Below are 21,685 nucleotides of genomic sequence, written 5' to 3' on the forward strand. Positions count from 1 at the left end.
TTGAATCAACAACAATTTTAGTTCAATTGGAGATAACAATAAACCTTGATGTTTTAATGGTCTCCACAATAGTGAAGAGATCCATGGAGAAAATTTTCATAGCAAAATCATCTGTTTCTTTGTAGAAAAATCCAAACCTGGAAAGATATCACAAAGTCGAAAAAGACAGCTAGATATTATCCCCTGATCTAATAGGAAGTCTGCATGATGACTATATTCCTTACTAAAGAAAAAAGAAATTACTCAAAATTAACAGCAGTCTAAACATTTGGCAAACAAGTATCTAATAATGTTCCCTCTCAAAGGACATAAAGATGTTTGATGCAACATAAGCCAAAAAGGTCAGTTTGACGCCTACTTTCTAAGCATTGAACGCCTTTTGTTATACTGTATCTGACCAATGACCAGTAATAGTAAATGCAATTGGATGAACCATATTTTCCTTTATGTTTTAGTCCCAGTATTGATAATGTAGAGTTGCTGTAGCCAGTGTAGAGCTAAATTATGAGCAATTTCAGTATAGATTAGAGGTCAGCCTGTTGAAAACCATAATGAAGCGTTACTTTCCTGTCACAACATTGTAATAGATATGATAAATGTGGACCTTCTTGAAGACAGACCATCATACACCAGTGACAACTCTAATGATTTTTTGCATTAGTCTCACCCTACACCTATTACAGAAAATGTATCTTCTATCCAAAACACAGTTGACTTTGATAGAAACAAAAAACTTAAGGGACAGAAGCCATGTGTTTAATGACCAGGCAGAGAAATCCTGTATTCTAACAGAACCATTACTATGTCTATCTTGCCTGGTTGGGTGAAGATCAATAAGACTTGAAAAGGCCTTGAGTGTGTTGATAGAATGTAATCCATCATTTAATATATTACACTCCCCCAAATAAAGCATCTACCAAGCATGGGGGTTCTTAACAAATCAAATGCACAAATGAAAATGCAAGTCAGCCATCCTCTGGTCATTGAAGAGCTGCTTGGTTCGATATTATTCATTATATGATAGGGGTGAGTGGAACTTATATACTTTATCTTAGAATAAATGTATATTCAAGGAAATTCAACTCAGCTGATACATAAATCTCAAACAATGGTGATTTGAAACCCGTCTGATACTACACCTAAAGGTACTTGTGCAGGAAATGGACCGTCTTATTACTTGATTGCTGCATTTGAAAGAGACGAATAGCAGGGCCCAGCAGATGTCATAAATGGCACTCCCTTGTATGTTGCCACACCGTTATCATCAGTGAATAGGTGCTACATAAGATGAAAAATTATTGTCAATAAAAGTATATTAGTATTTAGCATACATTTTTCTCTGCATTACTTGATATGACAGGAAATATTAATTTTTGGAACATTAGATTACTGTTATCTTAGTAGAGCAAAATCTGTAACAAAATTTGCTTCTTTTAAAATAGGAAAGACAACAGTATTCTTGGTAAAAATTAGTGTTTTTTACATAGAGTTTACAGAAAGACCAAAATTAATTGCAATATCTAAACAAAATTAGTTTCACTTTAGCAATTAAACCTTTTGCCACTAAGTTGCTGAATCGTGAGACTTTTTTGGGCGTTTCCAGGTACGAAATCTACCGGAATCTGATTCTGAAACAAATCTCCTGTAGGTACACGTCTGGGATTTGTAAACTTAAATGCCAAAATGTTTAGTGATTCTAGTTTAACCTTTCAGATGTTTTTAAGACCTAGACTGCTGATTCGCGAACACTAAACTTACTTATCATGAGATTTTCTCCTCAGAAACCTGAAGAGAGAAACCTGAATTTTTATTAGAATGATATGTTTATATGTTTCAAAATTTGAAATTATAATGGTTTTGTTTAGGTCATCACATTCTTAACTCTATTTTTTAACTGCATATATATATATATAAACATACAAAAACATACCCAGCCCCCTACAGCAATTTCTGTTGTACCAACATTTCGTACCCACATACCCATACCCATTCCATTCCCAATTTGGCAACTTAGCCTTTTGGGCATACACAATCTTCTGCAACTGTTCAACCATGTCATAGGATATCCTATTTGTCTCTTTCAGTGCAAACCTGGATAGTTAAATTGCAGTGTACAAAAGGAAATTTCTTATTTAAAAAAGGTGTCATAGAGGCAATAAATGTACACCCAACTGAATTGTATGAGTATGGAATATGGTATTGTCAATTGAGGGCTGCGGCATAGTTCACATGGTAGACATTATATTTTAAAGAAGTAACCATATTCTAACCAACATAAGAATGAACCAATAGGAAAACAGGCCAAAAGATTTATGTCAATGAGCATCCCTTTTGTCTTTGAGCTTTGTAGGACATGATGAATTTTGTGTCAGATCTTATATAATTTTTTTAATCGGTACAAAAGTCATCTGAATTGGGCTTTGCCTTTGTTGGGGTCCAGGATCCCTTAACTCCAGGTACCTTTCACAAAAAAAAAACCAAAAAAAATCATTCTGGGGTATTCTCATAAGGTTGGTCTACACTCTAAAACATAAATATATATTGTGACTATACGCCTAAAGAAGTGTAAATGTGTCTGTCAGCCAAAAGGAGGAATTTAGATTCAAATTACACTTCAAGGCCTCTGTTATAAACAAATTCTAATGGATGGTAATCATGGCAGTGTCGTGTAGACTCTCATCTGTTCCGATCATTCATCAACATTCCAATATCCAATGTGTGTGATTAAAGACGAACTCCAAAGAGATAATGCTAATAACAATAGGACTTCTTGCAAAAAGGAGCCTAAAAATATCCAAGGGATTCAGCATAATAGGTTAAAGCATTGAGTTCTCAATGTGGAGACCCAAGTTAAAATCACAACGGTACATCTAATATGGAATTCTGAGTTGTGACGCTCGGTCTTCCATAGTTCGTCTTCTAATCTGGTGGTGGTTTCTAAATAAGTGGATTACTAAATTGTCTCTTGGTCCTCCATAGGTGATTTATGGTGTGGTTTCTCAAAAGAAGAGCTGATATTAGTCTCATGGTTATGCTTGCAAGAGCTTTCTCATGTTAATGCTCTATGAGAAAAATATTTGTAAATGAATAGCAATATATTCAGTAATAAAATTGACAAAATAAACAACGGAGACGATATTAATAAGAGTGTATCTGCTCAACCAGTAAGAACAGATGAAACAAAGAGGATTAAACCCAAAACAATATAAATAAGCATTTATCAAGACAAGAAAGATTGAGCCTTATTATCCAAAGTATTAAATGATAATTATTAGTTCAATGTGCTTGATCTACTGTAATTAGAAAGCATTTGGTATCTACTCATCTCGCAGTCAGTCCCCACAGTCCACCAAAGGCATGAATAAGTGAATCAACTGCAAACAAAAACAAAGAAAATGAGCCACAAAGTCCCACAGACCTCAGTTGAAAGTTTATATTGATAGACTGTCACCTCGTTTAAAACCGTAAAAGGATTGTAGCTTAATATGCCGTGTTACATGGAGATGCATCCCTGCACCTAAAATCCTCATCTCTGTCCCTGGGTTTGGGACAGCCTGGGGACGTCCACTTGATGACACAGGTTAGCAGGGATTTCCAAAAATCAACCCAGAATCCTGAGGATGCCGCTGCCTCTCCCCGGCAGGAGGCAATCATTTATTGATTAAAAACAGACTCACTTGAGTATTCAAAAAAAGGAAAACAAAGCATGTTTTGGTGGGCCCTTACCTCCCAGCTCGCCCAAAAGGGTGTTGGGTTTGACATTTTGTATCATTTCCACATTTGTATGAAAGGAGAAAAGAGAACCAGTACCAAGGATTTCAAGCAAGCTATTGAAAGAAGAGCAGAAAGCAAGGGATTGAAGGAAAAGAGGTTCAATCTAGAGCAGTGGGGTAAGCTTCATCCTTCAGTTTTTTTTTAATCCATTTTTTTCCCAAGCCTGAAGCATGAAATATTCTTTTCATTCTCATTTTTGCACTTTTTCAGTTTAAAGTCGCATTCAATCTCAAAAAAACATGAGCACCATTGAGGGTGACAGTAGTAGTGAGAATCAAGTGGAAGGAGGTTGTGGAAACTTGAGGGTGGTAGTGCACAGCGACCAAACCATTTAAGCACCCATCAACAATCATGGAAGAATATGCAAAGAGCCATTATAATTGTACAGGTGCTCACTAGTTCAGCACATGTGTGCAAATCAGCTGGTTTGATCATGGAGGATACTTAGATGCAAATCTTTTCAACCCCATTTTGTGTTCATGCATTGAAAAGCATAGGGAAGCTAGAACAGGCTAAGATACCAAATTCTCACCTTCTACCTGTACATCCAGATATGGATTCATTTGAAGGCGGATGCAGGTGGGAGACGCACTTGGATGTGCCTAGGAAGTGCATCCATGCCCTGTGGATGCGTCTAGATGCACAGTCATGCACATCTGTGCGCATGTGCTTCGTGAGTGCATAGTTTGCAGACTCGGACTCGGAGAGTACTCGGCAAGCCCAAAATTTCCAACTCAGAAAAAACTCGGCATATACTTGACAAAAATTCGGCGAAAACTCGGCAAACTCAAAAAGTACTAAAATTTAAAATCTCTTAAATAAACATATATGTTTTTGTAGAATACAATTACAAAATGTATTAAATTAGTAATTGACATTTCAATAGAGAAAATGTGTAGTTTTATAGCACTAAAATGATGTGAAAAATGCATTTAATCCAATGTTTTCCCTGCATCAACATTTTTACCTACATTTTTTTACATCTATAAATATGCGAGAGTTAAACTTGAGAGTACTCTCCTAGCAAAAAAACTTGTGAGTACTCGGAAACTCTAAGAGTACTCGAAGAGTTTGCAAACTATGCATGAGTGCATTTGGATGCTAGCGCCCATAAAACATGACAAAAGCGATTTTTCACTTAAAATTATAGCAATTTAAACTACTTTTTTTTTTTTTTTTTTTTCCCACAAAACACTAAAACAACAAGTTATGACATTGTTAAAACATATAATTTTGTTTGGTACATTGATTCAAGTGCCTCTCGTCATTTCACCCACCACAGAGACTGGTTCATTGACTACCAGCCTTACTGAGATTGTGTTATTTTTGGTGGCAGAGAAAAGTACACCATTGACAGCAAAGGCAACATTCAGATTCAATTTGCTTGGAGGAATCTCATTTTCCTCAATGTGTATTACGTTCCAAGGATGGAACTAAATCTACTCTCAGTAAGTTAGTTGCTACAACACTCCATGATTGGATCTCACCTTTAGCTCACACCAATGTACATCACTGATAGGGCGACACAGTCTATTGTTGCAGTGGGTCTTGATGATCATGGTCTTTTCCGACTTACTAATTCTAGTGATTCTTGAGACTTAGCCATGGTTGCTCGATGGTCTTCTATCAACACACTTTGGCATCAACGGTATGGGCACATGAATGTCCATTATCTCTCTCAGCGTACTCAAGAAGAGTTTTTCCTCGGATTGCCAAAGATTCAAACACCGCACCTTGGAGTTTGTGATGCATGCCAAGCTGGGAAGCAACATCACACACCTTTCACCAGTGGCAATTCATGGTGAGCTTCTCAGGTACTTCAGCTTGTTCATGCTAATATCTATGGCCCTATGGCCACTCCTTTTGTTCTTGGGTCCAAGTATTTTCTATTGTTTGTTGATGTTTTCCATATAAAAATGTGAATGTATTTTCTTAGAAAGGAATTGGATGCACTTGCTATATTTCAGAAGTTTAAACCTTTAGTTGAAAAAGAGTATGGGAAATCTATTATTACTCTTAGGTCAAACAATGGGGAGGGGAGGGGATCTTGTTCTAATGAATTCTCTAGCGTCTTGGATACTCCTAGCATCAAACGCTACTTAACCACACCCACACACCACAATAGAACAGTGTAGCTAAATGTTGGAATAGAACAATCACCGAGATGGCTCGATCCATGCTCAAACACAGACATGTTCCGAAGAAGTTCTCGAAAGAAGCAATTAACATAACAATTTATCTTTTGAACCAGTCACCCACATTGGCAGTCAAAGGTAAGACTCCGCAAGAGGCATGGTCAAGTCGCAAGCCCAGAATCAATCACCTAAAGGTTTTTGGCTCTCTTGCTTTTGTTTGAATCCCTAATGCGTCATGCACCAAGTTGAATGCCAAGAGTCAAAAATTCATGCTTGCCGGATACAATAGTCTTCACAAAGCTTGTTGCTTCATCAACACTGAGACAACTCGTCTCCTATACAGTCGTGATGTAGTCTTTGATGAGCAGCGAGGACCATTCATGCTTATTTTGTCTTGTTCCTGATCCAACAAACCAGCCTATGAAGGCTCATGATTTAGGAGTTAGGATTCCATTAGGTCCACCTAATGGGAGGGGTCCACTAGCTCCTACAGCTGCAGTTATACCAAGATCCCTATATAGACACCTCTAGCTTCTCCTATAGGATCACCCAGATTTGTAGATGCTTCACCTGAGTTTGATTTAGATTCTTCTGATGAGGAACCTAATCATAGAGCATCTCCTGATACTAATGTTGGCCACTCTCCTCTCCGGCCTAAGCGGTAGGCTAAGACACTTGCTAGTCTTTGTGATGATGAGCCCGTTGATGGGAGAAGTGCTAGGAAAAAGAGCAAACCTACAGAGTCCGTTAACTTTTCTCTCATGGCCAACATTCATAGTGTGTTTGAGCCTCAACATATTCCAAGGTTAAAGGAATTCCAGAGTAAGAACAGGCCATGACATCTGAACACCAAAACCAACTGAAGAAAAACACCTGGGTCCTTTCTAATCTTCCACCAAGAAAGAAACCCATTGGTAGACAGCTTGGTGTTGTAGAAAGAAATTCAGAAGACAGCTTGGTGTTGTGGATAGATTAACCATTAAGGGAGGGTATTGCGATAATAGATAGCTTTTATTATTAGTTAATGGTTATCTATTTGTAATCTATTGTAAATATTAGAATGTTTCTAATATTTAGTTAGCCTGTAGATAACTGTTAGTTTTCTATTAGCTAGAATAGAATGTTTCTATTCTTTACGATCTTCGTTCATTCTTCTTGTATATATTAATCTACTGATCGCTGTTAATAACAAGCAAATATTTATCAATTACTTCCTAATAGGAACAAGGATATAATATTAATAATATTTAAAATATCATTATATTATTAAAATACTAATAATTAAATATAAAGATAGTTGCTATAATATTATTAAATATAAAGGTTAATATTATAAAAGTTAATTATGAATTGGACTAAATGGTAAAAGTATATTGATTAGTTTTATTTTTGCTGGTGATTCTTATTTTACTAAATAAGAATTAATAATATTAAAATTAGTTTGATTATCGTCACGGACTGATTGATAAATAATATTATTAATATTGATTTTATTAAATAATTGAGGACTTAATTATTGATTAATAGGATTAAGAAAATATGTTTGTATTTTACATTTTGCATTATGGATTCATGACACAATACTTGGGTTTAGAGAGGTATATGCCACCTTGTTTTATAGAAAGAATGCAATAGAAACCTCCTTTCAACCAATTAGATATTCTTGGATTAACTCAAGTGCTTCTATCATTTCCGAAGGATAGAAAGATAATTGAAACAGTCAATTGACTAATGTTATTGCAGTGTGTTGCCAGACTTTCAGTCTACACATTTTAAGCTCCTAGCTTAAAGTGTTCAATGCAAATGTGTTTGAGTCCTTGACTAGCCAGCCCCTCAGTGACTCTCTTCTCATCAAACATCCTAAGGGCTTTCCCTTTTGCATATTTCTGAGATTTACCTGCTTTGTTGCCTACCTACACCTCTATGCGAGATTCTTGCAATTCTCATGCATCTTTGATCTTAGGTGATCTAGGTTGGGTGGGTTTTTTTTTTAGCATTTTCTCAATGAGAAGAGAGTCATATTTGGTTCTACAACAAATTCCTATCTCCAAGGAAGTATTCTTCCTTGATTTTGGCCCTTTTGGTAGTCTTTCCGTCACTAGCAAGCTTCATTAGACTGGATTCCGAAGATCAAAGTGATAAAGTCATTTGAAGGTATATTTTCAGTTGGATCATGGTGAGATGATGAGGCAAGCATGGATTTCAGGCTATTGAACTCTCAAAGCAAAAGTCCGAACTCAAAATTTTAATTACATTCAACAAAGCAGAGTTCCATCTGTTCAATTGCTCCTCCTTTAGAAGCAAAATCCTTCAAATATCTTTCCCAAGCATTAAAAAGAAGTATTCAAGGTTACGGTTGATTTGATGTTATAAAGAGGTAAATCCAGTCAACAATTCACCTTAAAGCTCAAAAGGAAAAGTAACCAAAGTGATGGAAGCCCTTCTGATTGTTGATTCCTCCGGAAAGTATAGGTTCCCATGGTGTTTTCCCGCCTGAAGAGGTATCCGCAAAGCTTGAATTCCAGAGGTTAAGAAGACGATGACTTTCGAAGCCGTGCCATCTCATATGCGAAGGATATTCTTCAGAGATGCTAATATAATGCCATATGTTGGAGTAGTTGGGCATGCAAAGCAAATGTTTCAATCAAATATAAATTGGAAAGGTTGCATCGCGGCTTCTCCTAGTCATTGTGATAAAGTGAAAGAAAAGCCTTGTGCGGAAAAGAAACAAATGAAGTCTCTCAAGTACTAAAGGGGAAGCCTACATGATGCGCTCCCAAATCGAAGGAAATCCATAGCAAAGCTAGGCTTGCGGAGAGATAGTATAATGCCTCCTTTCCCGTGCTCAATGACTTTAATGCACAGTAATGTCTCGAATTCCTTAGTAAAAGAAGTATCTTTCAGAAAGCTTAACTATAAAGGGGTTCAGAAAGGAAATAATCTCACTACCCAAGAGATTAAAGTAAGTTTATTTGTTTGGATTTGTAAGCCATCATGTGGGTAGGCTTAATGTCACTGTCAGGGCCGTTGATCCACCTAATTAAATGTAAATCCAATTGTTATATCGTTAGATACAAGTTATTCCGTTCATGTGGCACCAATGTTCAAATTCCCGAATCTATATGATCGGATTTCAGCTGAACAAAGTTCCTTATTTCTTAATGGCTATTTTCTGCAAATTTCTTAATCCTTTGATCCTTTTGTGTGAATATAAGCAAATGGCAGTCAGATCAGCTAGCTATTATCATCTGGGTGGACTAGAAAGTGAACTTGAGAATTACGCTGATAGGTCTCTAAAATTCTTTGATCTTGGCAATTGACATATAAGACTGAACGCTTAGCCCATCCATCCAATTACATAGAAGCTAAAAGAGAGCGGATTAGTTGAATCTCTCAGGTTTCCCATGGCTATGCAAGCACAAGGATTGGAGAAGGAATGCATCAAAAGGTATACTCCGGAGACGAAGCATATTTTGTTGCCTGATCAATCTATTATGCTTTCAATGAATAGAGAATTGTTGCACTTTGCCTTCGGAATCCTAGTGAAGGAGGAATATTGTGATATTGATTTTGGCTCCTCTATATCAATGTTTAACGAGAAGAAAACTCAGAGAAGAGATGTACAAAGCACATGGTTCCAGACTCCTCGATGTAAGAAGAACAAAATACCGAAGACTCTCTTTGGACCTAATCTGAAGAGGGAAATTGTCATAGTTACACCACCCTAGCGAATGGGGGGACACGTTTCTGGAACAGGGGTATAGAAGGGCCTTAATTTGGGGATGGTGGGGGGACAATAAGGGGATGGCATGGGATAGGAGGGGGTGTGTATATATATGCATTATGATACTTTAAATGCTAGTTATGAAAAAGATGTATTGCAATATAAAATATAAAAATGTAAAAGAGTAAACACTTGAAAATTGGATTGAATTGGAACATTGAACAGTGAACATAAATAGTCGAATTAGAAACTAGTCAACATCGGGACATCCCCCACCTTGGTGGAGGTGGCAGAATCTGGTGGCGTTGCTGGGAACAAGGGGACAGAGTCCTCAAATCCCTAGTGCGTCCAAGTCTCTGAAATGTGGGGCAAAGGGAGGGGGGGATGCATCCCTGTGTCACTATAGAAATTGTGGATATCTTGGCTTTGTTGTTAAGATTAAAAGGAAAGGAGGAGGTCCTGGATTTCATAGAGCACCACTTTTTCTTGGTTCAAGCCATTTGTGCTGATGAATTACAAATTGACTGGGCTCTAATAATCTATGATGAGCTTGCCTCATGGCTTAATTCAGCAAGGGCATTTAAACAATTCTACATGTCTTCCTATCTGATATATGCCATACCATGCATCATCTATGGCTTGATTTTCCTTGTATTGAAGATTTCAATGAGAATACCAAGGTGTATGAATTCTATCCATCTTTGCAACTGGAGAAGAGCTTTGAGGAATATGTTAAGGTGAACAATGCATTTACCATGAGGTAATGTCGGGAATTACAAGGATGCCCTAAATGGAGGTTTTCACCTGAAGCCATATCCACAGTAAGCCAGTTCGGATATTCTGTCATTTAATTTTCATCTTTCTCCTACATTAGAATTGCTGCATTCAATGGATTTCCAAAGAGACTCCCCAGGTATCTAGAAGATAAGGTCATACTTGTTGAATTATGTAGATAGATATTAAAGGTTAACACCTTATGCTCTAATGTGAAGAAGATAGCCAGCATTTCTTTTCCAATTGTAATAGGGCCCTATTCTTGTGCCTCTAGGTCTAATGCCCGGAATTTAGTCAAGGCCTTCAAGAATAGAACTAAACGGATAGATTATGAAGTTATAAGGCTCCAATATGATCCTGTTAGCTTTGTGAAAGATCATCTTAAGCTTGATTATGCTCATAGGCATGTCCCACTTATAGAAGACTATTGGGCCAAATGTCATAATGAATACTAAACCAGAGAGAAATATTGGTCTAGATTGACAATTGATGAGATTAAATTGTATAATGATAATGTTTATGTTAGTGATATCACAGATGATGATTCCTACATGAGGCCCACTACCTATGACAAGATCAAGGACACTCCCATAGTGTCACTTCCGCCTGATGGTCCTGTGATTGATACAATGGAAGTCTTGATGGATGGCATCATTAAGAGGACAAACAAATGGGTAGAATGGACCAGAGCAAGGAAAAAGAGAACTAGAGCCACAAGTTCAGCCGATGAAGTAGCATCTGGAACAGCCCAGTCACCATCAGCAGCCACTTCCACTACTGCAACAACATCAACATCAACTGGACCAGCACAATCTGTTAGCGAAGGAGCAGACCGACCTCCTGCGAAGAACATTTAAGTCCCTCCAATCTATGAAGGAGGATCTCTGCCAAATACCAAAAAAGTTGGAGATGAAGATGCAAAGAAAGATAAAGAGAAGCAAAAGGAGAAATCAACAGTAGTGGTTTCCTCCCCAGTGCCAATTATCAGTCTTGCTTGTGACAACAATCCTTTGGATGGTCAAGAGCAAGAAGCGTCTAAGCAAGGTAAGACAATTGCCCTTCCATTTGCTAGCCAGGGCAAGGTGATACTCTCAGTTGCAAGAAAGCTCTTTGATCCATCATCCCTCAAATCTGCACTCGATGTCTTTTCAACTTAATCTTGGTGGGAAGAGACTATTGATAGAAAGAAGAGGAGATCTGAAGAAAGTGCTACATCTAAAGATCTAATTGCACAAGTAACTCAGCCCTGGCCAATGTCGAAGAAGGCAAAGAAACAGAAGAGCCTGGCAACACTATCAACTGATGTAACTACTGGACACATGCTTGTGGAGATTGTAGAACCTCAGAAGGAGGGTAGGTTTCATGAGTTAACTCCAAATGATTTTCAAATCAGAACTGTTGATATAGGTATTCTAGTACACGATTCTATGGTCAACATCTAGAAATCAACAAATGTGAAGATTGAAGACAGGTTAGAGGAATTAAGGACAGAGAAAGAGGTAATGAAAGCCTCAAACAAAGAATTAATGGATTATATTAGAGCAGCACTTGGTGATACATTTGTTAGTACTTTTGACCCAAGTGCAGAGGAAAACAAAAATCTATTGACTAAGTTACAACAAGAGAGGCAATTTGGTTAATTTAGTCGTGCCTGGATTGAAGAATTGAAGACCCAAGGTCTCCCTCTCATACTGAACCTTGGAAATTTGTTTTTAGACATAGATAAATTGAGAGAGGCAGTGCTAAGTCACCAAACCTCAATGAGGAAGGAATCAGCAAGCTTAATAGAGCAACTGGCCCTATTACAAGAGATCATTGATATGAAGACTAATGTTGTTGTGACACATGGAATCCTTAAGTCGAGTCAAGAACAATTGCTTCATTGAAAGCAATCCGTAGAATTTAAAGTTGAGAACTTAGTAAAGTCAGAAGAAGAATTGAAGTGTGTCTATGATTCAGTAAAGAGAGTTATGGACAAAATATTTGAGTATTTGAAGGTTCTACATACTGAATCATATGTCACTAGAAATAACCAGCTGGTAGACATTAAGTGAATGAAGACTAATCCAGCAAATTTCCAAGTGGCAAAAATTCTGGAACTTGCAGCAGTTGATTGCATCCTCAAGCGTGCAGCAGAGAAGCTCCAATCAAAGGTCTCCATAGTTGAAGAATTGACAAAAATGCATGATCATTGGGTCGTCAGACCTGTCAACATCCTTATCCCAAGTGTCAAGGAGCTGAAGAATGTAACTGGTGCTACGAAGGCACATAGAACTAAAGCTATAACTCCAAAGAAGAATTGATGCTTTGTTGGAGGTGTTGCATTATTCCCAGAATGAATCTACTGCAATATGTGACAAGTGTCGCAACCCCCCCCCCCCCCTCTCTCTCTCTTTCTGATTTTGTAGCCAAACCTATCATTCTCCTCGTAGGCATAAGCTTTGTAACAGATGACTGACTAGTGAATCCTATTTTTAGATACATTTGCTCATAGATGCTCTGTATTGTAATCATGAAATGTAACTGGCTAAAATCTAAGGGCCTATAAATGTAACTTTTGAAGGAGTAAATAAGATCGACAAGTTTTGGTGTGGACAAACCCCTATAGCTTTGACTATTGTGTGAGAATCTGCGTCTACATTTTAATGTTGTTGTTCATGTTAGCATAGCTTAGTCTTGTATAATGCTCTGGAATGAATTGTGTTGTTAATGAAAGCTTAGGGTTTGAAAATAAACTTAGTGTGATTGCTTTCCTTATAGTGGTTTTGTGTAGTCTTACTATCATTTACAGTATTATTCCATTTCCTTTGTGCTATGCAAATTAGTTTCATGAGCGTTTTCATTGATGTGTGAGAAGTTGTGGGATATGGTTGATGTGAGTTATTGAGTGAGAAGCAATCCATTGTTGTGGAATCTTAGCAATTTGGATAATCTGCGAATTGCTTAGTTGATCATATTTAAACTTCTTATGCAGCGTGCATCAGTAGTTAAGCTTGCGTAGTTTCATTTGCATTCAGTTGATGGTTTGGATTGCATGTTAGGAGTTAGATGAGCTTCAAAAGTGACCCATATACATTCATGGTCGTGGAGGTTGTGGGTTAACATTAGAAATCCACCCAGATTCCCTGAAGTATTGGGCAATCTAGTTAGATCCTCTTCTGCTCTCTAGTTAAGAGCATACCCCTACAATTCATTGATCCACGATGCACGAAAAAATTATTCATTGCAAATATTTGCATATAAGGGAGTTGTACCTTTCAATTCAGGGGTCCTTGAAGTTAGATGAGCTTCAAAAGTGACCCATATACATTCATGGTCGTGGAGGTTGTGGGTTAACATTAGAAATCCACCCAGATTCCCTGAAGTATTGGGCAATCTAGTTAGATCCTCTTCTGCTCTCTAGTAAAATTATTCATTGCAAATATTTGCATATAAGGGGGTTGTACCTTTCAATTCAGGGGTCCTTGAATAGAATACCTAAATTGACCGATTGTGTTGGTTTCAGCTTAATCTTCCACTACATTGGGTACTTTAAGAGTCAATGTATAAACCAAATTCAAGGAAGACAAACTGTCAACCAACACAGTGTCCCCCCAAAGAAAAATATTTTTTAGGGTAGTTGATCATGAAGGGTAAGTGAAAGATACACAATTCATTTCCAGAATTCTCATTGAGTCTATAAAGATGGTGTGTAATGAGAATGTAGTTCAAGTAATCACAGACAATGCAAAAATTTGTAGAGGTGAAAGTGATTTGGTTGAGGCAACATATGAGTATATTTTTTGGATACCATACACCATACACTCCCTTCAACCTAGTAATGCAACAATTGGGACTCAAATAAAGTGGGTCAAACTTATATACAAGAAGGCGAAGAGATCCAGATGTTTGTGATGAACCATCAAATGTCACAATCAATATTCAGAATCTCAAATCTTTTTTGAGATTATAGTTGTTGAAGGTAAATACTAAGTTTATTTTATTTATTTTATTTTACTTATTTTATTTATTTTGTTTATTTTATTTTATTTATGTCATTTCCACTTATCAATTTGAATATAGATTTGCTTATTGTTTTTTTAATTTTTTAATGTGCTATTTGCATACTGATATTCTTATTAATGTATTGTTAAAACCTGATTTCCATCTCATACTATTGTTAAGAGATGATTGTTGAAGGTGTGAAGGGCATTGAGTAAAATGCTCATTTGCAACCAATGAGGTGTATTGAAGGCTTTGCATTCAAAGATTGCCCAAAAGGTCAAGACATTAGTCTTGGATGACAATTGTGGGCTTGTGGGTAGTATGTATTGGAATTCACTGAACATTCATGAATGTACTCCACTCTGCTGATACACAATGCACCTTGTTTTGGGGATGTCTACGATGGTATGGACACAATGGTAGAGAAAGTAAAATCAGCAACACAAAAACATGAGAATGACCCCATAGAATGTGAATCCTTATGCAATAAGTTCAAATCAATCATTCATCATCGTTGGGAAAAGATGATCAACCCATTGCACCTCCTTGCATATGCCCTATCTCCGAGGTATTGTGGCAAGAAAGTACTTTCGATGCCAAGGAGATTAGCACCATATAGAGATGAAGAAGTTGCTAATGGGTACAACTGGGCATTTACTAGACTCTTCCAAGATGAAGAAGTGGAGAAAGAAGTTAGGAAAGTAGTTGGCATGTTTTCCTCGAGAAGAAGCCATACTTCAATGGCTCTTAATGATCAATACGATATGAAAGCTATCACACAGTGGTACATCCACACTAAGAAAATTGGGTGCGTCCAGCCTCTTTGTAATATCCTGCTTGGAAATTTACCCTGATTTCTCAAACACAATTCTCAGAAAAGTGAACAGATAGTTCATGCAAAAACTTTCAGATTTAACGAGTATAATATCAGCAAATAACAGTCTCGCAAATTACTATTTCATTCCACTTTCAGCAGTAAATATAAAATACCAGCCATGAAATGTTCACCCAAAATAAATATCACAATCAATTTTACAGAAAAATAACATTTGGCTCCAATAGTAAACAACAAATAATAACAGTCGGATTTGGAGAATTTGAAATGAAGTGCAAGCACAAGTGAGACACCTGAAAGGACTTCTCCCACGGACAATGGGTTTTCGTCCGCTATCTTCTGGCTTGAGGGTTTCTGTCCTCAAGCTAGTTGAAGTTGAGCTTCCAATTCTTCCAAGATGAAATCTGAAATCCAAACAATAACCAAACATGCTGAAATAACTCCAGCTTTCTGCTTTTAATGCCCAATGCTATGACTCTTCAGCTTCACTTTCTTGCCTCTTCATCTTTTATTCTTTTATTTAAAATGTCTTTTTTCCACTTAGGAGAATAAAAGGTCCTTTTTTATAATTAAGTGACTTATTAATATGTGCCTTAACTTTATTAAATAAATATTGAAACCTTTGGCATTAAAATTAATAACCAATTGAACTTGGAAAAAACATGTGTAATAGCTCATTGGGAAGGTCTCAGCGAACCACCCCAAGTCCAATACTGAAAATGCCACAAATGTGGAATCCTTTTTATTATAAATAGTAAAAATCCTGGAAACTCTATTAAATCACTCTGATTGGCCTGAAATTGAACGTGCCTAGGCCAAATCTTGCCTAATCCAATTAAAGTCTTGGTTAGCCCATGCAACCATGGTGAAAAGGGCTAATGACGCATCAGAAAATAATGAGCTAGATAAAGGGAACATTACACTCCTGCAATCAAGATCCTCTCACAAGTAAGTCTTTTTTGGTTTTCTTTTTTTTTTTAACCACTTCGATTCTACAATTTAGTACTTAACATTCTTTAATTGACTTTGCATTTTTTATTTTTTATTTTGTGAAAACTATCCAAGTTGCAAGTTCTTCTACCGCTGAGTGGAATTGGAGTACATACTCCTCTATCCACTCAGTAAAGTGTAACCAATTGGGTTCATAAACAGCTGAAGACTTGGTTTGTATTCATTCCAACTTGCATCCTATATCATGTAAGGAGGAACACTACAAGGATAGGGCAGAGAAGCTTCGGGATGTAGCCCTTGAATGTGCCAACTTGGATGCAATTGTTGACGATACCACTAAACTCACTACAGCTTATGATGATGATGATTACATCCCTTCACATGGTGCATCTAGAGTGAATAGAACCGCTTCAGGTTGAAATCATCTGCAACTTATAGCAACTAAAGTGAAAATCAACTATATTTTGTAATTAAATGATTTTCTGATTTTCATCGGAATCGTGGACATAGATATATATGATATGGCTTATTTGTATATTTGTGAACTATCAGTTGGCATTTAATATTTGTCTTTGGCATCCGGCATTGATCAATGATGGATTATCATACTATCAAATGTTTTAATTCTATATATTTCCTTAACTTTTTTGTATAAATATAAATTCATAACATATATAAAGATGCACCCGAACGCATCACCACCCAAACACCCCCCCACACCAACAAAAAAAAAAAGATCACGTATCCACATATTGGGTGCTCATACCAACAACCGAATCCAAATTTAAACACGTAACTTAGAGATTAGGTTAAACAAGTGGTGGGGGAAGCTAGAAAAATTCAAATGTTCCTTTACAACCTTCACACCTTACTCTCTTCAAAACATTTCAAAAGGAGTTCCTCAAACTTGTTTAGACAAGGTATGCCACTTAATTCATCTTATTTTGCTCTCAATATAATTGTAAAATAGTTACACTAATCCTTATATTGCTTTTTCCTTTTGTTGAATATGCCATAGGTATCCCAGGTATCCCACTCCATCTTGTTCAAAAGGATGCTTGAGGTGCATTAACCTCTACAATTGATGTTCGGAAGAGACTAGATGGTCCAATGCAAGCTCCACTTGAAGACAATTCATCAAACAAAAGATCCTTGATGACAATTGGTGGGCCGCTATGAGGTAGGACATTGCACACACCCTAGTCAGCACAAACACAATATAAAATTGCACAACAGAATGATTCAACATAATTCTGAACACAGTATTTTGGGGCAAACAAGTAGCTTTATTGATTTCAACAAATGGCCCCTAGCCCAGTCTACATCAATCTCAACTATGTCGTTGATCACTACCTGAGTACTTCCCAAGCACTCTATACAAGTTCCCACCCTTAGATATGCATCCACTCTTTGAACACCAGAACACACCTCATGCACCTCACCTCCCTGGTTGTAGTTTTGCACGTAGACTCCACACCCCCAACACCCTGTGTCGTTGGAACTTCCTGAGGCAAACCTGGCTCAAATTGAACCCGATCAACTTACATGAATAAGACCCAGGCCCCCTCCCTAAATGGGGACTCCAAGTCACTCTACACTGCTCACCACTTCTACTAACACTACACTGCTCTCTTCACTCTGCTCTGCACTCCTGAACTCCTTGCTTGTTAAATGTTGTGGTGTGCCTCCTTGGATTTCTCCACCATGACACTTCACCTTATAAACAAAAGCAATCATTGTAGAATGTTCATCTTTGAACAGTTGGGTTACTCTTATTCACCCATATTAGCTAATGGGATGAGGCTAACTCCGCAATAGAAATCAGCTATGCTTCGGACAACTCCTTAAAAAACATTTCTTATACCCAAGAGCAGCCCTTCCCCTTATGCAAATCATCCACCCCTTACATCCTCCCCCACTCTAAAATAGGCAACGTCCTTGACGCCAGCAAAATTGACCATACAGCGCCGCAGAGGTACCCAATGCCACGCTAGATGTTTAAAGAGGTAGTATCATAAGTGATCAGGATGCCCACTTTACCAGCAATTTCTGGAAAGAATTGTTCAAACTGATTGGGAAAAGGTTACTCATGTCAACGAATCATCACACAGAGACAGATGGACAAACTAAAAGGATCAATGGGATTCTATTAGACTATCTAAGGCACTTTGTTTGGTCGAACCAATCCAATTGGCCAAGGCTATTGGACTCAACTCAATTTAGCTACAACATGCAGAAGAGTGCACCGAGTCAGTTCTCACCATTTGAGTTGGCAATAGGCCAGCAACCGCTGACTCCTCATACAGTGTTAGAGTGGATATATGGGAGAATATCCAAAAGCCAAGAAAAGGTTGCAAGAGTGGCATGACCAAGTTGATCTTGCTAGGCATAACTTGGTTAAGGCTACAGAAAGAATGAAGCACTATGTAGACTCAGAGAGGAGCAATGTGGAGTTCAAAGTTGGTGACAGGGTCTTTTTGAAGATGGATCCAATTCAGTTCAAACCACCAAAAGGATTGAGTACAACACTGTGTTGTCGATTCGATGGGCCATTCTCAATGGTTGAAAAGATCAGGAAGGTGGCATACAAGCCAAAATTGCCAACCCAAATGAGAGTTCACAATGTGTTCCATATCAGCCAACTCTGTCCATATCATCCTGATAAGGAGGACGACAGTAGGAACATCCCAACTCACAGAACAACGTTTATCAAGGACGAATAGGGTTTGGAGGTGGAAGGGGTGATTTTTGTTAGAGATCAAGGATATGGTAACAAAAAGTGAAAGGAATTCTTAGTTCATTGGCAAGGCCAGACCAGGGCGGAAGCAACTTGGGAATGAGCTGAGAACATGTGGAAATATGAAGACAAGGTCTTGGAGTTCTTGAATAGGGACTCCACCCTACCTCTTTAAACAGCCAGCATGGCGTTGGGTACCTTTGCGGCACTATATGGTCAGTGTTGTCGATGTCGAGGACGTCGCCTGTTTTAGAGTGGGGGAGGCTGCAAGGGATGGATGATTCGCATAAGGGGAAGGGTTGCTCCTGGGCATAAGAAATGTTTCTTAAGGAGTTGTCTGAGGCATGACTAATTTCTATTGTGGAGTTACCCTTGTCCCAGTAGCTAATATGGGTGAATAAGAGTAACCCAACCGTTCAAAGATGAACGTTCTACAATGATTTCTTTTGTTCACAAGACGAAGTGTCATGGTGGAGAAATCCAAGGAGGCACACAATAGCATTCAGCAAGCAAGGAGTTCAGGAGTGCAGACCAGAGGGAACAGAGCAATGTAGTGTTGGCAAAATTGGTGAGCAATGTAGACTCCAAAGTGACTTGGAGTTCTCGTTTAGGGAGGGGGCCTGGGTCTTATCCGTGTAAGTCGATCAGGTTCAATCTGAGCCACAGTCGCTTCGGCAAGTTCCAACGACATAGGGTGTGGAGTCTACATGAAGAGCTATAGCCAGCGAGGTGAGGTGCATGAGGTGTGTGCCAGTGTTCAAAGAGTGGATGCATATCTAGGGTTGGGAACTTGTATAGAGTGCTTGGGAAATACTCAAGTAGTGATCAAAGACATAGTTGAGATTGATGTAGACCGGGCCAGGAGCCATTTGTTGAAATCAATAAAGCTACTTGTTTGCCCCAAAATATTGTGTTTAGAACTGTGTCGAATCATTCCGCTGTGCAAGTTATATATTCTGTTTGTGTTGACCAGGGTGTGTGGAGGTGTTGAGCTTGGAACTTTGGAGACAGGTGTAGTCCGAGATCGTCCCAACTTGGGGAGATCACCAATGCCACACGAGGTAAAAACCTAGCCCTGTGACAAGACGCTTGAGGTGCATTAACCTCTACAATTGATGTTGGTGAATTTGGAATAGACTAGATGGTCCAATTCAAGCTCCACTCAGAGACAATTCATCAAACAAAGGATCCTTGATGACAATTGGTGGGCCGCTATAAGGTAGAACAGTACTGATTTTATTAAAAATTAAATATTAGATTTTGTTAATTTTCATATTGAATTTCTAATTTAAATATTTTACTTTTATTGTGCAACCTTCCAACTTTTGAAGTTTCTTACATGTTAATTAGTTCTTTTGAATCTTTTTGTTTGCGTTTTGCAGATACTTTTGCTCTTTTATCTCGCCTATTGCAGATGTCATTCAATATGTGAATGCACACTCTCCTTGTCTTGTAGAGATATGTGAAGCATTTGACAACATGCTTGGGAAGATAAAGCAATCAATTTTGGCAAAGGATCCTACTTTGAGGTTATATAAGCATCATATTAGGCCCATTGCGATGCATAGGTGGAACACAACAAACACCCCACTTCACATGGAAGCCTTTGCTCTAAATCTCAAATAGTATGCACCAAGGGATTGGAACGGTACCTCCAAATGCTGGCCAAGAAAAGACGTATCCAAGGGAATAAGATTCAATACTTTGCACATCATTCCTTGACTTCACAAATCTTTCTGGTCCAACATTGAGTAAACCCCAAGCAAGGTTGAATAGAACTATATTATTTATTAGCTCTAACCAACCATATTTGATAACGAACATGGCATAGAAGGGATACACCACAAATGAAGGTGGTTATCACTCGCCTCCTTGCATAAGTTGTCAATTCCTTGATTGTAAAGTGGAATCGGTCCACATATGGGTTTATTCACTCCATAAAGAAGAATAGACTTACCTCTAGATGGACGCAGAAGCTAGTGGCTGTGCATAGCGCTCTTCAACTTCACAATCATTAGACTCCAAAGCACTAGCAAAATCTAATTTTACAATGAGATGTTAATGCTGAAGACATTGTCCAAGTTGATGAGGAGGAGAGATCAGAGGGATTGGTTGGGACTTCATTGGATGTTGTGGACCATGACAGCGACAATGACTTAGATAAGGACTCTAATTTTAATGCAGTGTTAGAAGATGCAAACTAGGAGCAGCAGTGTACTTCTGTTTTTTCGTAATTCCATACCACAATTGAAAATAAAACTATATGGCAGCTGTACAGCCTTTGATCATTTTGTATGTTATTATTTTTTATATCACATGCATATTGACAATGAGTGCTGAAATTCTTTAATTCTAGATGCATAATGAGTACTGACAACGAATTCTAAACACAAATGTTATATGTCAAAGCTAGAAAATATACATATGCATACTTTATCCATGTTTTCATATGAACATTTAAAATTTCCCAATATTTTGTATAGCTGTACTCTTTGACAACCCCTTGTCGCCCACAAAATCAGTGTCCCTTAAACCCCCATCCCCATCACATAAACTTGGGTTAACCTTGTTAATATGTCAATTGTTTCATCAGAATATAACTGTTGGGTAGATGGTTAACAAAAACACTAGAAGACTATTGCTGTCATTTGTCTGAAGAGCCATTGAAAAACTAGATCTCTCAGTGTCTCTTTTCAAATTATTTAATTTTGACAAGGTTATTTAAAAATTGAACTACTTGAATGAGAGGATATATACGACTATGCTTGATA

At 37.8% G+C, this 21,685-nt stretch overlaps 1 protein-coding gene across 1 annotated transcript in view; it reads right to left on the reverse strand.

The window, feature by feature from the left end:
• Positions 1–633: 633 nt before the first annotated feature.
• LOC149548262 (Nucleic acid-binding, OB-fold-like protein) overlaps positions 634–21,685 on the reverse strand; it is a 130,512-nt gene continuing 109,460 nt past the window's right edge. Inside the window, exon 12 of the mRNA XM_089792323.1 lies at positions 634–1,278. Within this exon, the coding sequence (XP_089648449.1) occupies positions 1,174–1,278 (105 nt within the window). The 3' untranslated portion in view covers positions 634–1,173. The remainder of the gene's footprint in view (positions 1,279–21,685) is intronic.

This window comes from Cupressus sempervirens, chromosome 7, assembly GCF_028749045.1.
Source record: "Cupressus sempervirens isolate cs-2001-9-10 chromosome 7, ASM2874904v1, whole genome shotgun sequence".
Taxonomy (NCBI): domain Eukaryota; kingdom Viridiplantae; phylum Streptophyta; class Pinopsida; order Cupressales; family Cupressaceae; genus Cupressus; species Cupressus sempervirens.